This window comes from Oncorhynchus gorbuscha, unplaced genomic scaffold (assembly GCF_021184085.1).
Source record: "Oncorhynchus gorbuscha isolate QuinsamMale2020 ecotype Even-year unplaced genomic scaffold, OgorEven_v1.0 Un_scaffold_333, whole genome shotgun sequence".
NCBI lineage: Eukaryota > Metazoa > Chordata > Actinopteri > Salmoniformes > Salmonidae > Oncorhynchus > Oncorhynchus gorbuscha.
The window spans coordinates 187,097-203,732 of NW_025745189.1; the positions used below are offsets into that span (position 1 = coordinate 187,097).

General features: G+C 41.1%; 1 protein-coding gene across 11 annotated transcripts in view; it reads right to left on the minus strand.

Annotated features, from left to right (window-relative positions):
- Positions 1-16,636, minus strand: part of dmxl2 (Dmx-like 2) — a 115,017-nt gene that overhangs the window by 1,486 nt on the left and 96,895 nt on the right. For all 11 annotated transcript variants that reach the window (XM_046333059.1, XM_046333061.1, XM_046333054.1 and 8 more), the window contains 6 exons: positions 12,413-12,473; positions 6,188-6,315; positions 5,270-5,347; positions 3,880-3,971; positions 3,729-3,781; positions 244-461 (listed from right to left, as the gene is read on the minus strand). In XM_046333059.1, the coding sequence (XP_046189015.1) occupies positions 244-461; positions 3,729-3,781; positions 3,880-3,971; positions 5,270-5,347; positions 6,188-6,315; positions 12,413-12,473 (630 nt within the window). The remainder of the gene's footprint in view (positions 1-243; positions 462-3,728; positions 3,782-3,879; positions 3,972-5,269; positions 5,348-6,187; positions 6,316-12,412; positions 12,474-16,636) is intronic.

The following is a 16,636-nucleotide window of genomic DNA, read 5'->3' on the forward strand; positions in this document are numbered from 1 at the left end:
AGAAGGAGAGGGGGAGTGAAAGAGAGAGATAAAGAGAAAGGCAATGACCAATATATTCATGGAATTACATGATGTCTTTCACAGATCAATCCTGTGACTTACATACATTTTTACACAAAATTGGTCATTGAAATACAGCTGGAGAGCACAGATTAATGGTTGACAGGGTTGGGAACCATTCCATTTCAATTTAGGAAGATTCTTATTCCATTTTCCTCATTACAAAGTAATAAGGAAAATCACCTTCATGTTCCCCTCAGCCGAGCCGGTTACGAAGAAGTCTTCGGAGGTGTCGAGTGCCAGGGCTTTGACGGCTGAGTCGTGGGCCTGGAAGGTGTGTAGCAGCTGTCTCTGTCGGATGTCAAACACACACACAAAGCCCTTCCTGCCTCCCGAGATCAGCAGCTGCTGCTTGGGAGCGTACTGCAACACCGTGGCACCGTTCTCATGGCACGGGAAGGCTGGAGAGACAGATCACAACTATGAGTTATGAGTGACAACACTAATACAGGGGACAGTGGGGTAAGTTAAACCAAACGGTAAGTCTAGCCAGCCCTTGTTTCTAGGAAACCATAAACAAAATGTATAATTTAACAAAATATTTAGGCAGAGGACATCATTTCATGGAGTCTGTGAAAAAGTGGTAAGCAAGGTTTAAAAAAGTGGATTTTCACTAAGTCAAATGAATGAATTGTGTTAGAGGTTTCATGATGCTTGTATCTAAACTAAAGTAGATCATTTAAAGATTGTTCTATGCATCAGTTGGGCTCTGTATGAGCTTCAATATGAGGACCTAAACCTAGCATGAAAGTGCATCCTTGTATCTGTGTGGGCTAATATAGTAAAATGTTTGCCTTGGGGTAAGATGAGCGAATGGGATAAGTTGAGCCACCGGTTGAGCCAATGGAAAGTTGAGCAACATGAAGTGGTTTATTTCCAGCTGTAGCGCGAGGTAGAGTATCGCTGGGATATTAGGAAACACCAGAGCTGATGTTAAATGTGTTCAAACCAGTACAATGTTGGAGGTGTTAATCCGTGTTTACAGATGCTTAAAATGATTCAAAGACAAACAAGCCATTGTGATGAATTGTGATCGGGAAATAAAGACAGACATAATTTAAATAGGTACAGAAATGTGTTGGCAGCTCAACTTACCCTGTTCCTATGCTCAACTTACCCTGTTCCTATGCTCAATTTACCCTGTTCCTATGCTCAATTTACCCTGTTCCTATGCTCAATTTACCCTGTTCCTATGCTCAATTTACCCTGTTCCTATGCTCAATTTACATGAATTCGGATTATTCCCAGGGATACACAACAACAACTGCCTTAATGTTACTGGACCACAGGAAGAGTAGCTGCTGCCTTGGCAGGAAAAAATGGACCACAGGAAGAATAGCTGCTGCCTTGGCAGGAACTAATGGACCACAGGAAGAGTAACTGCTGCCTTGCAGGAACTAATGGACTCCAGGAAGAGTAGCTGCTGCCTTGGCAGGAACTAATGGACTCCAGGAAGAGTAGCTGCTGCCTTGACAGGAACTAATGGACTCCAGGAAGAGTAGCTGCTGCCTTGGCAGGAAATAATGGACCACAGGAAGAGTAACTGCTGCCTTGGCAGGAACTAATGGACCACAGGAAGAGTAGCTGCTGCCTTGGCAGGAACTAATGGACTCCAGGAAGAGTAGCTGCTGCCTTGGCAGGAACTAACTGGACTGCTGCCTTGGAAGAATGGACCACAGGAAGAGTAACTGCCTTGGACTCCAGGAAATAATGGACCACAGGAAGAACTAATGTAGGAAGAGTAGCTGCTGCCTTGGCAGGAACTAATGGACTCCAGGAAGAGTAGCTGCTGCCTTGGCAGGAACTAATGGACCACAGGAAGAGTAACTGCTGCCTTGGCAGGAACTAATGGACTCCAGGAAGAGTAGCTGCTGCCTTGGCAGGAAATAATGGACCACAGGAAGAGTAACTGCTGCCTTGGCAGGAACTAATGGACTCCAGGAAGAGTAGCTGCTGCCTTGGCAGGAACTAATGGACTCCAGGAAGAGTAGCTGCTGCCTTGGCAGGAAATAATGGACCACAGGAAGAGTAACTGCTGCCTTGGCAGGAACTAATGGACTCCAAGAAGAGTAGCTGCTGCCTTGGCAGGAACTAATGGACTCCAGGAAGAGTAGCTGCTGCCTTGGCAGGAACTAATGGGCCACAAGAAGAATAGCTGCTGCCTTGGCATCCTTAATAAATACAAATACAAACATCCAGTTCTGGTTGCCTATTTATAAATGATTAATTAAATCATTATTTATTGAAGTTCTTGTCTCTCGTTATTATTGAACCTCTGCTCGCTACATTCTTCACCTCTGGCCTAAGAGCAGCCCTTAGTCTGGAGTTATCATTGAACCTCTGCTAGCTACATTCTTCACCTCTGGCCTAAGAACAGCCCTTAGTCTGGAGTTATCATTGAACCTCTGCTCGCTACATTCTTCACCTCTGGCCTAAGAGCAGCCCTTAGTCTGGAGTTATCATTGAACCTCTGCTAGCTACATTCTTCACCTCTGGCCTAAGAACAGCCCTTAGTCTGGAGTTATCATTGAACCTCTGCTAGCTACATTCTTCTCCTCTGGCCTAAGAACAGCCCTTAGTCTGGAGTTATCATTGAACCTCTGCTAGCTACATTCTTCACCTCTGGCCTAAGAACAGCCCTTAGTCTGGAGTTATCATTGAACCTCTGCTAGCTACATTCTTCTCCTCTGGCCTAAGAACTGCCCTTAGTCTGGAGTTATCATTGAACCTCTGCTAACTACATTCTTCACCTCTGGCCTAAGAACAGCCCTTAGTCTGGAGTTATCATTGAACCTCTGCTCGCTACATTCTTCACCTCTGGCCTAAGAACAGCCCTTAGTCTGGAGTTATCATTGAACCTCTGCTAGCTACATTCTTCACCTCTGGCCTAAGAACAGCCCTTAGTCTGGTTATCATTGAACCTCTTATCATTGAACCTCTGCTTGAACCTCTGCTACATTCTTCACCTCTGGCCTAAGAACAGCCCTTAGTCTGGAGTTATCATTGAACCTCTGTTAGCTACATTCTTCACCTCTGGCCTAAGAACAGCCCTTAGTCTGGAGTTATCATTGAACCTCTGCTAGCTACATTCTTCACCTCTGGCCTAAGAACAGCCCTTAGTCTGGAGTTATCATTGAACCTCTGCTAGCTACATTCTTCACCTCTGGCCTAAGAACAGCCCTTAGTCTGGAGGTATCATTGAACCTCTGCTCGCTACATTCTTCACCTCTGGCCTAAGAAGAGCCCTTAGTCTGGAATTATCATTGAACCTCTGCTAGCTACATTCTTCACCTCTGGCCTAAGAACAGCCCTTAGTCTGGAGTTATCATTGAACCTCTGCTCGCTACATTCTTCACCTCTGGCTTAAGAACAGCCCTTAGTCTGGAGTTATCACACAATACTCCCAGAGTTCTCATGCCTTATTGCTTAAATATCTTTTTTTTTTTTTAAAGAAGTCTATATTTCCCTTGACAGAGTGATGCTGAATGTAGAAAATGTCCTAACTTACCCCACTTTGCTTGATCAAGTCAAAATTAGATCTGTCACCTAATATTTCATGTAATGGAGATACAATTGTGGCATCTAACTAGTTCATTTGACTGGTTTTATCTGCTGTGGTAACTTTGCATGTTCATTTCTGGTGGACTGAAATGACAACTAAATCTTACCATGTACCATGGCGTTACTAGGTGAAATAAGAGTGTCCCACAGGCAGACATTTCTGGAGGAGAAAAGGAGAAAAAGAGTTTCAGTCATTGGAGTTACTGTTATGACAGTATTGAGACTGGCGTAGTTTTGATATGTAATGTTGATACTGACCTGCTGTCGTTGGACTGTCCTGCCGTTGCCATGAGACTGGAGGAAGTGATGAAGGCAAAATCACCACAGGTCTTAGAGTGGCACTGCCAACTCTACAGAGAGACAGAGAGAGAGCGTGAGTCAGATCCTTCTGTAGCTCAGTTGGTAGAGCATGGCGCTTGTAACGCCAGGGTAGTAGGTTTGATCCCCGGGACCACCCATACGTAGAATGTATGCACACATGACTGTAAGTCGCTTTGGATAAAAGCGTCTCCTAAATGGCATATATTATTATTATATTATATTATTATATTAAAGAGACAGAGACCAAGAGAGAGAGGGAGTCAGAGAGAGAGAGGGAAAGAGACAGAGACCGAGAGAGAGACAGAGAGAGAGCGGGAAAGAGACAGAGACAGAGACAGAGAGAGAGAGGGAAAGAGACAGAGACCGAGAGAGAGAGCGAGTCAGAGAGAGAGAGGGAAAGAGACAGAGACCGAGAGAGAGAGGGAGTCAGAGAGAGAGAGGGAAAGAGACAGAGACCGAGAGAGAGAGCGAGTCAGAGAGAGAGAGGGAAAGAGACAGAGACCGAGAGAGGGAGTCAGAGAGAGAGAGGGAAAGAGACAGAGACCGAGAGAGAGACAGAGAGAGAGCGGGAAAGAGACAGACAGAGACAGAGAGAGAGAGGGAAAGAGACAGAGACCGAGAGAGAGAGGGAGTCAGAGAGAGAGGGGGAAAGAGACAGAGGGAAAGAGACAGAGACCAAGAGAGAGAGGGAACGAGACAGAGACTGAGAGAGACAGAGAGAGAACGAGACAGAAAGAGAGGGGGAAAGAGACAGAAACCGAGAGTGAGAGGGAAAGAGAGAGGGAAAGCGATAGAGACAGAGAGAGAGAGGGAAAGCGATAGAGACAGAGAGGGAAAGAGACAGAGACAGAGAGAGAGAGGGAAAGCGATAGAGACCGAGAGAGAGAGGGAAAGAGACAGACCAAGAGAGAGACAGAGAGAGAGGGAAAGAGACAGAGACCGAGAGAGAGAGGGGATCGAGAGAGAGGGAGATCGAGAGAGAGAGAGGGAGAGGGAGATCGAGAGAGAGAGAGGGAGATATGGAGAGAGAGAGGGAGATCGAGAGAGAGAGAGGGAGATCGAGAGAGAGAGAGGGAGATCGAGAGAGAGAGGGAGATCGAGAGAGAGAGAGGGAGATCGAGACAGAGAGAGGGGGGAGAGAAAGAACAGAGAGGGCGAGAGAAATAAAAGAGGGGGAGTCAGACCGAGCGAGAGAGGAAGGGAGATAGAAGGCTGTGTTAGCCTCAGCCAAGCACACAGAGGAAATCAATCACTCCCAATCGCTCTATCACTCACACACGCCAACTCTCTCATTCTCCCACCCTCTGTAAAACTGTGTGTTACGTACCACGTAGGGCTTGGGGTTGGAGGAGGTCTGGTTGACCTGCCACAGACTGAGGAAGCCTTCTCCATCTGATACACCACACTGGAGAGACAGACAGAGACAGAGAGATAGCGAGAGACAGAGAGAGAGACAGAGGGAGAGAGACGTGGAGAGAGAGAGATAGCGAGAGAGAGATAGCGAGAGACAGACAGAGAGAGATAGACAGAGAGAGAGATAGCGAGAGACAGACAGAGAGAGAGAGAGGCAGGAAGAGAGAGACAGACAAACACAGAGACACAGACAGACAGAGATAGCGAGAGAGAGAGACAGAGATAGCGAGAGAGAGACAGAGAGAGAGACAGAGAGATAGAGAGAGAGACAGATGAAAGAGGGAGAGAGACGTGGAGAGAGAGATAGCGAGAGACAGACAGAGAGATAGCGAGAGACAGAGAGATAGAGAGACAGAGACAGAGAGACAGAGAGAGAGAGAGAGATAGAGAGAGAGACAGATGAAAGATAGACAGAGGGAGAGAGACGTGGAGAGAGAGATAGCGAGAGACAGACAGAGAGATAGCGAGAGACAGACAGAGAGATAGCGAGAGACAGACAGAGAGACAGCGAGACAGCGAGAGACAGAGACAGAGAGACAGAGAGAGAGACAGAGAGAAAGATAGACAGAGGGAGAGAGTCGTGGAGAGAGAGAGATAGCGAGAGACAGACAGAGAGAGATAGACAGAGAAAGACAGAGAGAGATAGACAGAGAAAGACAGAGAGAGATAGACAGAGACAGGAAGAGAGAGAGAGAAAGACAGAGACACAGAGAGACAGCGACACAGAGAGAGACAGACAGATAGAAACAGACAGACCAACACAGAGAGATCAGCACAATCATAATACTGAGGATGAAAAATAGTATTGTTGTCTGTGTGTGTGTGTGTGGACCTTGTTTCCCTGTGAGTTGAAGTAGAGGCGTGTGACTCTGGCATTGCCTGCCTGTCTGAAGCAGATGAGTTGCTGTGGCCTGTTCCACTCAAACATACGGACACTGCCGTCCTGAGCCCCAGTCATATCTAATGCACAGACACAGAAACATTAGGAAATTCCACTATTTGAAGGAACAGACCCGTCATTCAAACAGTGTTGTGTTCAGGCCGTCAGTATGCTGTATAGTACACATACTGTATATAACCTAGTAGTGGTATACTGTATAGTACACATACTGTATATAACCTAGTAGTGGCATACTGTATAGTACACATACTGTATATAACCTAGTAGTGGCATACTGTATAGTACACATACTGTATATAACCTAGTAGTGGCATACTGTATATAACCTAGTAGTGGCATACTGTATATAACCTAGTAGTGGCATACTGTATATAACCTAGTAGTGGCATACTGTATATAACCTAGTAGTGGCATACTGTATATAACCTAGTAGTGGCATACTGTATATAACCTAGTAGTGGCATACTGTATATAACCTAGTAGTGGCATACTGTATATAACCTAGTAGTGGCATACTGTATATAACCTAGTAGTGGCATACTGTATATAACCTAGTAGTGGCATACTGTATATAACCTAGTAGTGGCATACTGTATAGTACACATACTGTATATAACCTAGTAGTGGCATACTGTATATAACCTATATAACCTAGTAGTGGCATACTGTATATAACCTAGTAGTGGTATACTGTATAGTACACATACTGTATATAACCTAGTAGTGGCATACTGTATATAACCTAGTAGTGGTATACTGTATATAACCTAGTAGTGGCATACTGTATATAACCTATACTGTATATAACCTAGTAGTGGCATACTGTATATAACCTAGTAGTGGCATACTGTATAGTACACATACTGTATATAACCTAGTAGTGGCATACTGTATATAACCTATATAACCTAGTAGTGGCATACTGTATATAACCTAGTAGTGGCATACTGTATATAACCTAGTAGTGGTATACTGTATATAACCTAGTAGTGGTATACTGTATATAACCTAGTAGTGGCATACTGTATAGTACACATACTGTATATAACCTAGTAGTGGCATACTGTATATAACCTAGTAGTGGCATACTGTATATAACCTGTATATAACCTAGTAGTGGCATACTGTATATAACATAGTGGTATACTGTATATAACCTAGTAGTGGCATACTGTATATAACCTAGTAGTGGCATACTGTATATAACCTAGTAGTGGCATACTGTATATAACCTAGTAGTGGCATACTGTATATAACCTAGTAGTGGCATACTGTATATAACTAGTATATAACCTAGTAGTGGCATACTGTATAGTGGCATACTGTACCTAGTAGTGGCATACTGTATATAACCTAGTAGTGGCATACTGTATATAACCTAGTAGTGGCATACTGTATATAACCTAGTAGTGGCATACTGTATATAACCTAGTAGTGGCATACTGTATATAACCTAGTAGTGGTATACTGTATATAACCTAGTAGTGGCATACTGTATATAACCTAGTAGTGGCATACTGTATATAACCTAGTAGTGGCATACTGTATATAACCTAGTAGTGGTATACTGTATATAACCTAGTAGTGGCATACTGTATATAACCTAGTAGTGGCATACTATAACCTAGTATATACTGTATATAACCTAGTAGTGGCATACTGTATATAACCTAGTAGTGGCATATATAACCTAGTAGTGGTATACTGTATATAACCTAGTAGTGGCATACTGTATATAACCTAGTAGTGGCATACTGTATATAACCTGTATATAACCTAGTAGTGGCATACTGTATATAACCTAGTAGTGGCATACTGTATATAACCTAGTAGTGGCATACTGTATATAACATACTGTATATAACCTAGTAGTGGTATATAACCTATAGTGGCATACTGTATAGTAACACATACTGTATATAACCTAGTAGTGGTATACCTAGTATATAACCTAGTAGTGGTATACTGTATATAACCTAGTAGTGGTATGCTGTATAGTACACATACTGTATATAACCTAGTAGTGGCATACTGTATATAACCTAGTAGTGGCATATAACCTGTAGTGGCATACTGTATAGTAGTGGCATACTGTATATAACCTAGTAGTGGCATACTGTATATAACCTAGTAGTGGCATACTACTGTATATAACCTAGTAGTGGCATACTGTATATAACCTAGTAGTGGTATACTGTATATAACCTAGTAGTGGCATACTGTATATAACCTAGTAGTGGCATACTGTATATAACCTAGTAGTGGCATACTGTATATAACCTAGTAGTGGCATACTGTATATAACCTAGTAGTGGCATACTGTATATAACCTAGTAGTGGCATACTGTATAGTACACATACTGTATATAACCTAGTAGTGGCATACTGTATATAACCTAGTAGTGGCATACTGTATATAACCAAGTAGTGGCATACTGTATATAACCTAGTAGTGGCATACTGTATATAACCTAGTAGTGGCATACTGTATATAACCTAGTAGTGGTATACCTAGTAGTATAACAACCTAGTAGTGGCATACTGTATATAACCTAGTAGTGTAGTGGCATACTGTATATAACCTAGTGGCATACTGTATAACCTAGGTGGCATACTGTATATAACCTAGTAGTGGCATACTGTATATAACCTAGTAGTGGCATACTGTATATAACCTAGTAGTGGCATACTGTATATAACCTAGTAGTGGCATACTGTATATAACCTAGTAGTGGCATACTGTATATAACCTAGTAGTGGTATACTGTATATAACCTAGTAGTATAACCTAGTAGTGGTATACTGTATATAACCTAGTAGTGGCATACTGTATATAACCTAGTAGTGGTATACTGTATATAACCTAGTAGTGGCATACTGTATATAACCTAGTAGTGGCATACTGTATATAACCTAGTAGTGGCATACTGTATATAACCTAGTAGTGGCATACTGTATATAACCTAGTAGTGGCATACTGTATATAACCTAGTAGTGGTATACTGTATATAACCTAGTAGTGGCATACTGTATACTAGTGGCATACTAACCTAGTATACTGTATATAACCTAGTAGTGGCATACTGTATATAACCTAGTAGTATACTGTATATAACCTAGTAGTGGTATACCTAGTATATACTGTACCTAGTAGTGGTAGTGGCATACTGTATATAACCTAGTAGTGGCATACTGTATATAACCTACCTGTATATAACCTAGTAGTGGCATACTGTATATAACCTAGTAGTGGCATACTGTATATAACCTAGGCTGTATACTGTATATAACCTAGTAGTGGCATACTGTATATAACCTAGTATATACTGTATATAACCTAGTAGTGGTACTACTGTATATAACCTAGTAGTGGTATACTGTATATAACCTAGTAGTGGCATATACTGTATATAACCTAGTAGTGGCTGTATACTAGTGGCATACTGTATATAACCTAGTAGTGGCATACTGTATATAACCTAGTAGTGGCATACTGTATATAACCTAGTAGTGGCATACTGTATATAACCTAGTAGTGGCATACTGTATATAACCTAGTAGTGGCATACTGTATATAACCTAGTAGTGGCATACTGTATATAACCTAGTAGTGGCATACTGTATATAACCTAGTAGTGGTATACTGTATATAACCTAGTAGTGGTATACCTAGTAGTGGCATACTGTATATAACCTAGTAGTGGCATACTGTATATAACCTAGTAGTGGCATACCTGTATATAACCCTAGTAGTGGCATACTGTATATAACCTAGTAACTGTATATAACCTAGTAGTGGCATACTGTATATAACCTAGTAGTGGCATACCTAGTATATACTGTATATAACCTAGTAGTGGCATACTGTATATAACCTAGTAGTGGCATACTGTATATAACCTAGTAGTGGCATACTGTATATAACCTAGTAGTGGCTGTATATAACCTAGTAGTGGCATACTGTACCTAGTAGTGGCATACTGTATATAACCTAGTAGTGGCATACTGTATATAACCTAGTAGTGGCATACTGTATATAACCTAGTAGTGGCATACTGTATATAACCTAGTAGTGGCATACTGTATATAGTATATAACCTAGTAGTGGTATACTGTATATAACCTAGTAGTGGTATACTGTATATAACCTAGTAGTGGCATACTGTATATAACCTAGTAGTGGCATACTGTATATAACCTAGTAGTGGCATACTGTATATAACCTAGTAGTGGCATACTGTATATAACCTAGTAGTGGCATACTGTATATAACCTAGTAGTGGTATACTGTATATAACCTAGTAGTGGTATACTGTATATAACCTAGTAGTGGCATACTGTATATAACCTAGTAGTGGCATACTGTATATAACCTAGTAGTGGTATACTGTATATAACCTAGTAGTGGTATACTGTATAGTATACATACTGTATATAACCTAGTAGTGGCATACTGTATATAACCTAGTAGTGGCATACTGTATATAACCTAGTAGTGGTATACTGTATATAACCTAGTAGTGGTATACTGTATATAACCTAGTAGTGGTATACTGTATATAACCTAGTAGTGGTATACTGTATATAACCTAGTAGTGGTATACTGTATATAACCTAGTAGTGGCATACTGTATATAACCTAGTAGTGGCATACTGTATATAACCTAGTAGTGGTATACTGTATATAACCTAGTAGTGGTATACTGTATATAACCTAGTAGTGGTATACTGTATATAACCTAGTAGTGGCATACTGTATATACTGTATATAACCTAGTAGTGGCATACTGTATATAACCTAGTAGTGGCATACTGTATATAACCTAGTAGTGGCATACTGTATATAACCTAGTAGTGGCATACTGTATACAACCAAGTAGTGGCATACTGTATATAACCTAGTAGTGGTATACTGTATAGTACACATACTGTATATAACCTAGTAGTGGTATACCTAGTATATAACCTAGTAGTGGTATACTGTATATAACCTAGTAGTGGCATACTGTATATAACCTAGTAGTGGCATACTGTATATAACCTAGTAGTGGCATACTGTATATAACCTAGTAGTGGCATACTGTATATAACCTAGTAGTGGCATACTGTATAGTACACATACTGTATATAACCTAGTAGTGGTATACCTAGTATATAACCTAGTAGTGGTATACTGTATATAACCTAGTAGTGGCATACTGTATATAACCTAGTAGTGGTATACTGTATATAACCTAGTAGTGGCATACCTAGTATATAACCTAGTAGTGGCATACTGTATACAACCAAGTAGTGGCATACTGTATACAAACAAGTAGTGGCATACTGTATATAACCAAGTAGTGGCATACTGTATATAACCAAGTAGTGGCATACTGTATATAACCTAGTAGTGGTATACTGTATATAACCTAGTAGTGGTATACTGTATATAACCTAGTAGTGGTATACTGTATATAACCTAGTAGTGGCATACTGTATATAACCTAGTAGTGGCATACTGTATATAGCCTAGTAGTGGCATACTGTATATAACCTAGTAGTGGCATACTGTATATAACCTAGTAGTGGCATACTGTATATAACCTAGTAGTGGTATACTGTATATAACCTAGTAGTGGTATACCTAGTATATAACCTAGTAGTGGCATACTGTATACAACCAAGTAGTGGCATACTGTATACAACCAAGTAGTGGCATACTGTATATAACCAAGTAGTGGCATACTGTATATAACCAAGTAGTGGCATACTGTATATAACCTAGTAGTGGTATACTGTATATAACCTAGTAGTGGTATACTGTATATAACCTAGTAGTGGTATACTGTATATAACCTAGTAGTGGTATACTGTATATAACCTAGTAGTGGCATACTGTATATAACCTAGTAGTGGCATACTGTATATAACCTAGTAGTGGCATACTGTATATAACCTAGTAGTGGCATACTGTATATAACCTAGTAGTGGTATACTGTATATAACCTAGTAGTGGTATACTGTATATAACCTAGTAGTGGTATACTGTATATAACCTAGTAGTGGTATACTGTATATAACCTAGTAGTGGTATACTGTATATAACCTAGTAGTGGCATACTGTATATAACCTAGTAGTGGTATATGGTACTGTATACATTAGATGATACCTACAGTACTGGAATATGGGGTGGGAGGTCATTCTCTTCACATTGTTCAGGTTCCTCTTCATAATCTGAAAAACAACATTTAAATAACCTAATACATCAAACTTCATTTGAAACCTCAGTCTTTAAAAAAAATCAGTCATATTCAGTGATGCCCTACACTACGGACTTCAGTAGTCAACTAGGACATTTCTTTGAACTGAAACAGCTCGGATGAAGGCCAACATGCCGAAACGTCAGCTTCATAAACTGAAGTGATACTGGCCAGAGCAGTGTGCAGGTCTTTCTTTTAGTTCATTAAAACTACTCTACAACCTTTCACTCTAAAGGGGATTCATCATCTGAACTGGACCTATTTTACACATACAGTCTGGCCTTACCAAGACTCACCACCTAGAATAGGGCATATTTATACTTCTGGTACAAGGTACTCCATATTGACTGTAGCATGAAGAATTATCACTTGAATGGGGACATATTTGAGAAGTGGTGATGCGGTGACGCAGCCGAGGAGACACTGTGAGAGCTGGGTATCTGTGTGTTGATACTCTCCCATCTCTCTCATACAAACACACACACTGCCTATCTCTGGTAACATAGACTCATCTACCAGCCTGTTTAGTCCTCAACTCTCTGTCTGTTTGGCCTGAGATAGATAAAGCAGTGTCCATATTCACTGGACTGACTAGGTCCAGCTAGCAGGCCTCAGTTAAGACACAGCGAGCGAGGAATAGGGTGAGACAATGACTTCTGACATTAAAAGAAGAACGTTTGTCTGCTTGCTTTAAACCGTACTGTCTTACAGTACTCTGATGAGTTCTGCTAGGTACTGCTTCACATATTTCCTATGACACCAGAGCAGTGTGGGGAGAGACAATAGGGAGGGGTTTTCATAATAAACAGACAGGACCTTGAGTTTAGAGTGGTGAGCTGTGAGCCAGACAGGCTGGGACGGAGGTTTGACTTCTGAGTACTGTGTCCCTCTACAGGTCAGTACAGACTACTACCTCTCTCACTGGACTACACTGCACCGACAAGGTCCAAGTAAATGGAAAGTAGGAAAGGAGATAACGTACCTAGTCAGTTGTCCAACTGAACGCATTCAACTGAAATGTCAAAAGTTTGGGGTCACTTAGAAATGTCCTTGTTTTTGAAAGAAAAGCACATTTTGTTGTCCATTAAAATAACATCAAATTGATCAGAAATACAGTGTAGACAATGTTAATGTTATAAATTACTATTGTTGCTGGAAACGGCTGATTTTAAATGGAATATCTACATTGGCGGACAGAGGCCCATTATCAGCAACCATCACTACTGTGTTCCAATGGCACATTGTGTTAGCTAATCCAAGTTTATCATTTAAAATAATAATTGATCATTAGAAAACCCTTTTGCAATTATGTTAGCACAGCTGAAAACTGTCTTGCTGATTAATGAACCAATACAACTGGCCTTCTTTAGACTAGTTTGAGTATCAGGAGCATCAGCATTTGTGGGTTCGATTACAGCCTCAAAATGGCCAGAAACAAAGAACTTTCTTCTGAAACTCGTCAGTCTATTCTTGTTCTGAGAAATGTCATTTACAACATTAACACTGTATTTCAGATCAATTTGATGTTATTTTAATGGGCAAAAAAAATAGCTTTTCTTTCAAAAACAAGGAAATGTTTAAGTGACCCCAAACTTCTGAACGGTAGTGTATTTATATACACACACTGTATGTATGTGTGTGTGTGTGTCTGTGTGTGATTATACTATGCATCTGTGTGTGTGATTATACTATGCATCTGTGTGTGTGATTATACTATGCATCTGTGTGTGTGTGAGTGAGTGGAGGATGTTTTGTGTGTGTAGGATGTTTTGTGTGTGTATGTGTGTGAGTGAATGTGTGAGTGAGTGGAGGATGTTTTGTGTGTGTATGTGTGTGAGTGAGTGAGTGAGTGGAGGATGTTTTGTGTGTGTATGTGTGTGAGTGAGTAAGTGGAGGATGTTTTGTGTGTGTAGGATGTTTTGTGTGTGAGTGGAGGATGTTTTGTGTGTGAGTGGAGGATGTTTTGTGTGTGAGTGGAGGATGTTTTGTGTGTGAGTGGAGGATGTTTTGTGTGTGTAGGATGTTTTGTGTGTGAGTGGAGGATGTTTTGTGTGTTAGTGGAGGATGTTTTGTGTGTGTAGGATGTTTTGTGTGTGAGTGGAGGATGTTTTGATGTTTTTTTGTGTGTGTAGGATGTTTTGTGTGTGTAGGATGTTTTGTGTGTTAGTGGAGGATGTTTTGTGTGTGAGTGTGTGAGTGTGTGAGTGGAGGATGTTTTGTGTGTGTATGTGTGAGTGGAGGATGTTTTGTGTGTGTAGGATGTTTTGTGAGTGAGTGGAGGATGTTTTGTGTGTGTAGGATGTTTTGTGTGTGTATGTGTGTGAGTGAATGTGTGAGTGAGTGGAGGATGTTTTGTGTGTGTATGTGTGTGAGTGAGTGAGTGAGTGGAGGATGTTTTGTGTGTGTATGTGTGTGAGTGAGTAAGTGGAGGATGTTTTGTGTGTGTAGGATGTTTTGTGTGTGAGTGGAGGATGTTTTGTGTGTGAGTGGAGGATGTTTTGTGTGTGAGTGGAGGATGTTTTGTGTGTGTAGGATGTTTTGTGTGTGAGTGTAGGATGTTTTGTGTGTGAGTGGAGGATGTTTTGTGTGTTAGTGGAGGATGTTTTGTGTGTGTAGGATGTTTTGTGTGTGAGTGGAGGATGTTTTGTGTGTGTAGGATGTTTTGTGTGTGTAGGATGTTTTGTGTGTTAGTGGAGGATGTTTTGTGTGTGAGTGTGTGAGTGTGTGAGTGGAGGATGTTTTGTGTGTGAGTGGAGGATGTTTTGTGTGTGAGTGGAGGATGTTTTGTGTGTGTAGGATGTTTTGTGTGTGAGTGGAGGATGTTTTGTGTGTTAGTGGAGGATGTTTTGTGTGTGTAGGATGTTTTGTGTGTGAGTGGAGGATGTTTTGTGTGTGTAGGATGTTTTGTGTGTGTAGGATGTTTTGTGTGTTAGTGGAGGATGTTTTGTGTGTGAGTGTGTGAGTGGAGTGGAGGATGTTTTGTGTGTGTATGTGTGAGTGTGTGAGTGGAGGATGTTTTGTGTGTGTATGTGTGTGAGTGAGTAAGTGGAGGATGTTTTGTGTGTGTAGGATGTTTTGTGTGTGAGTGGAGGATGTTTTGTGTGTGAGTGGAGGATGTTTTGTGTGTGAGTGGAGGATGTTTTGTGTGTGAGTGGAGGATGTTTTGTGTGTGTAGGATGTTTTGTGTGTGAGTGGAGGATGTTTTGTGTGTTAGTGGAGGATGTTTTGTGTGTGTAGGATGTTTTGTGTGTGAGTGGAGGATGTTTTGTGTGTGTAGGATGTTTTGTGTGTGTAGGATGTTTTGTGTGTTAGTGGAGGATGTTTTGTGTGTGAGTGTGTGAGTGTGTGAGTGGAGGATGTTTTGTGTGTGTATGTGTGAGTGGAGGATGTTTTGTGTGTGTAGGATGTTTTGTGAGTGAGTGGAGGATGTTTTGTGTGTGTAGGATGTTTTGTGTGTGTATGTGTGTGAGTGAATGTGTGAGTGAGTGGAGGATGTTTTGTGTGTGTATGTGTGTGAGTGAGTGAGTGAGTGGAGGATGTTTTGTGTGTGTATGTGTGTGAGTGAGTAAGTGGAGGATGTTTTGTGTGTGTAGGATGTTTTGTGTGTGAGTGGAGGATGTTTTGTGTGTGAGTGGAGGATGTTTTGTGTGTGAGTGGAGGATGTTTTGTGTGTGAGTGGAGGATGTTTTGTGTGTGTAGGATGTTTTGTGTGTGAGTGGAGGATGTTTTGTGTGTTAGTGGAGGATGTTTTGTGTGTGTAGGATGTTTTGTGTGTGAGTGGAGGATGTTTTGTGTGTGAGTGGAGGATGTTTTGTGTGTTAGTGGAGGATGTTTTGTGTGTGAGTGGAGGATGTTTTGTGTGTGAGTGTGTGAGTGTTTGAGTGTGTGAGTGGAGGATGTTTTGTGTGTGAGTGGAGGATGTTTTGTGTGTGTGGAGGATGTTTTGTGTGTGAGTGGAGGATGTTTTGTGTGTTAGTGGAGGATGTTTTGTGTGTGTGGAGGATGTTTTGTGTGTGAGTGGAGGATGTTTTGTGTGTGTAGGATGTTTTGTGTGTGTAGGATGTTTTGTGTGTTATGTTTTGTGTGTGTAGGATGTTTTGTGTGTTAGTGGAGGATGTTTTGTGTGTGAGTGTGTGA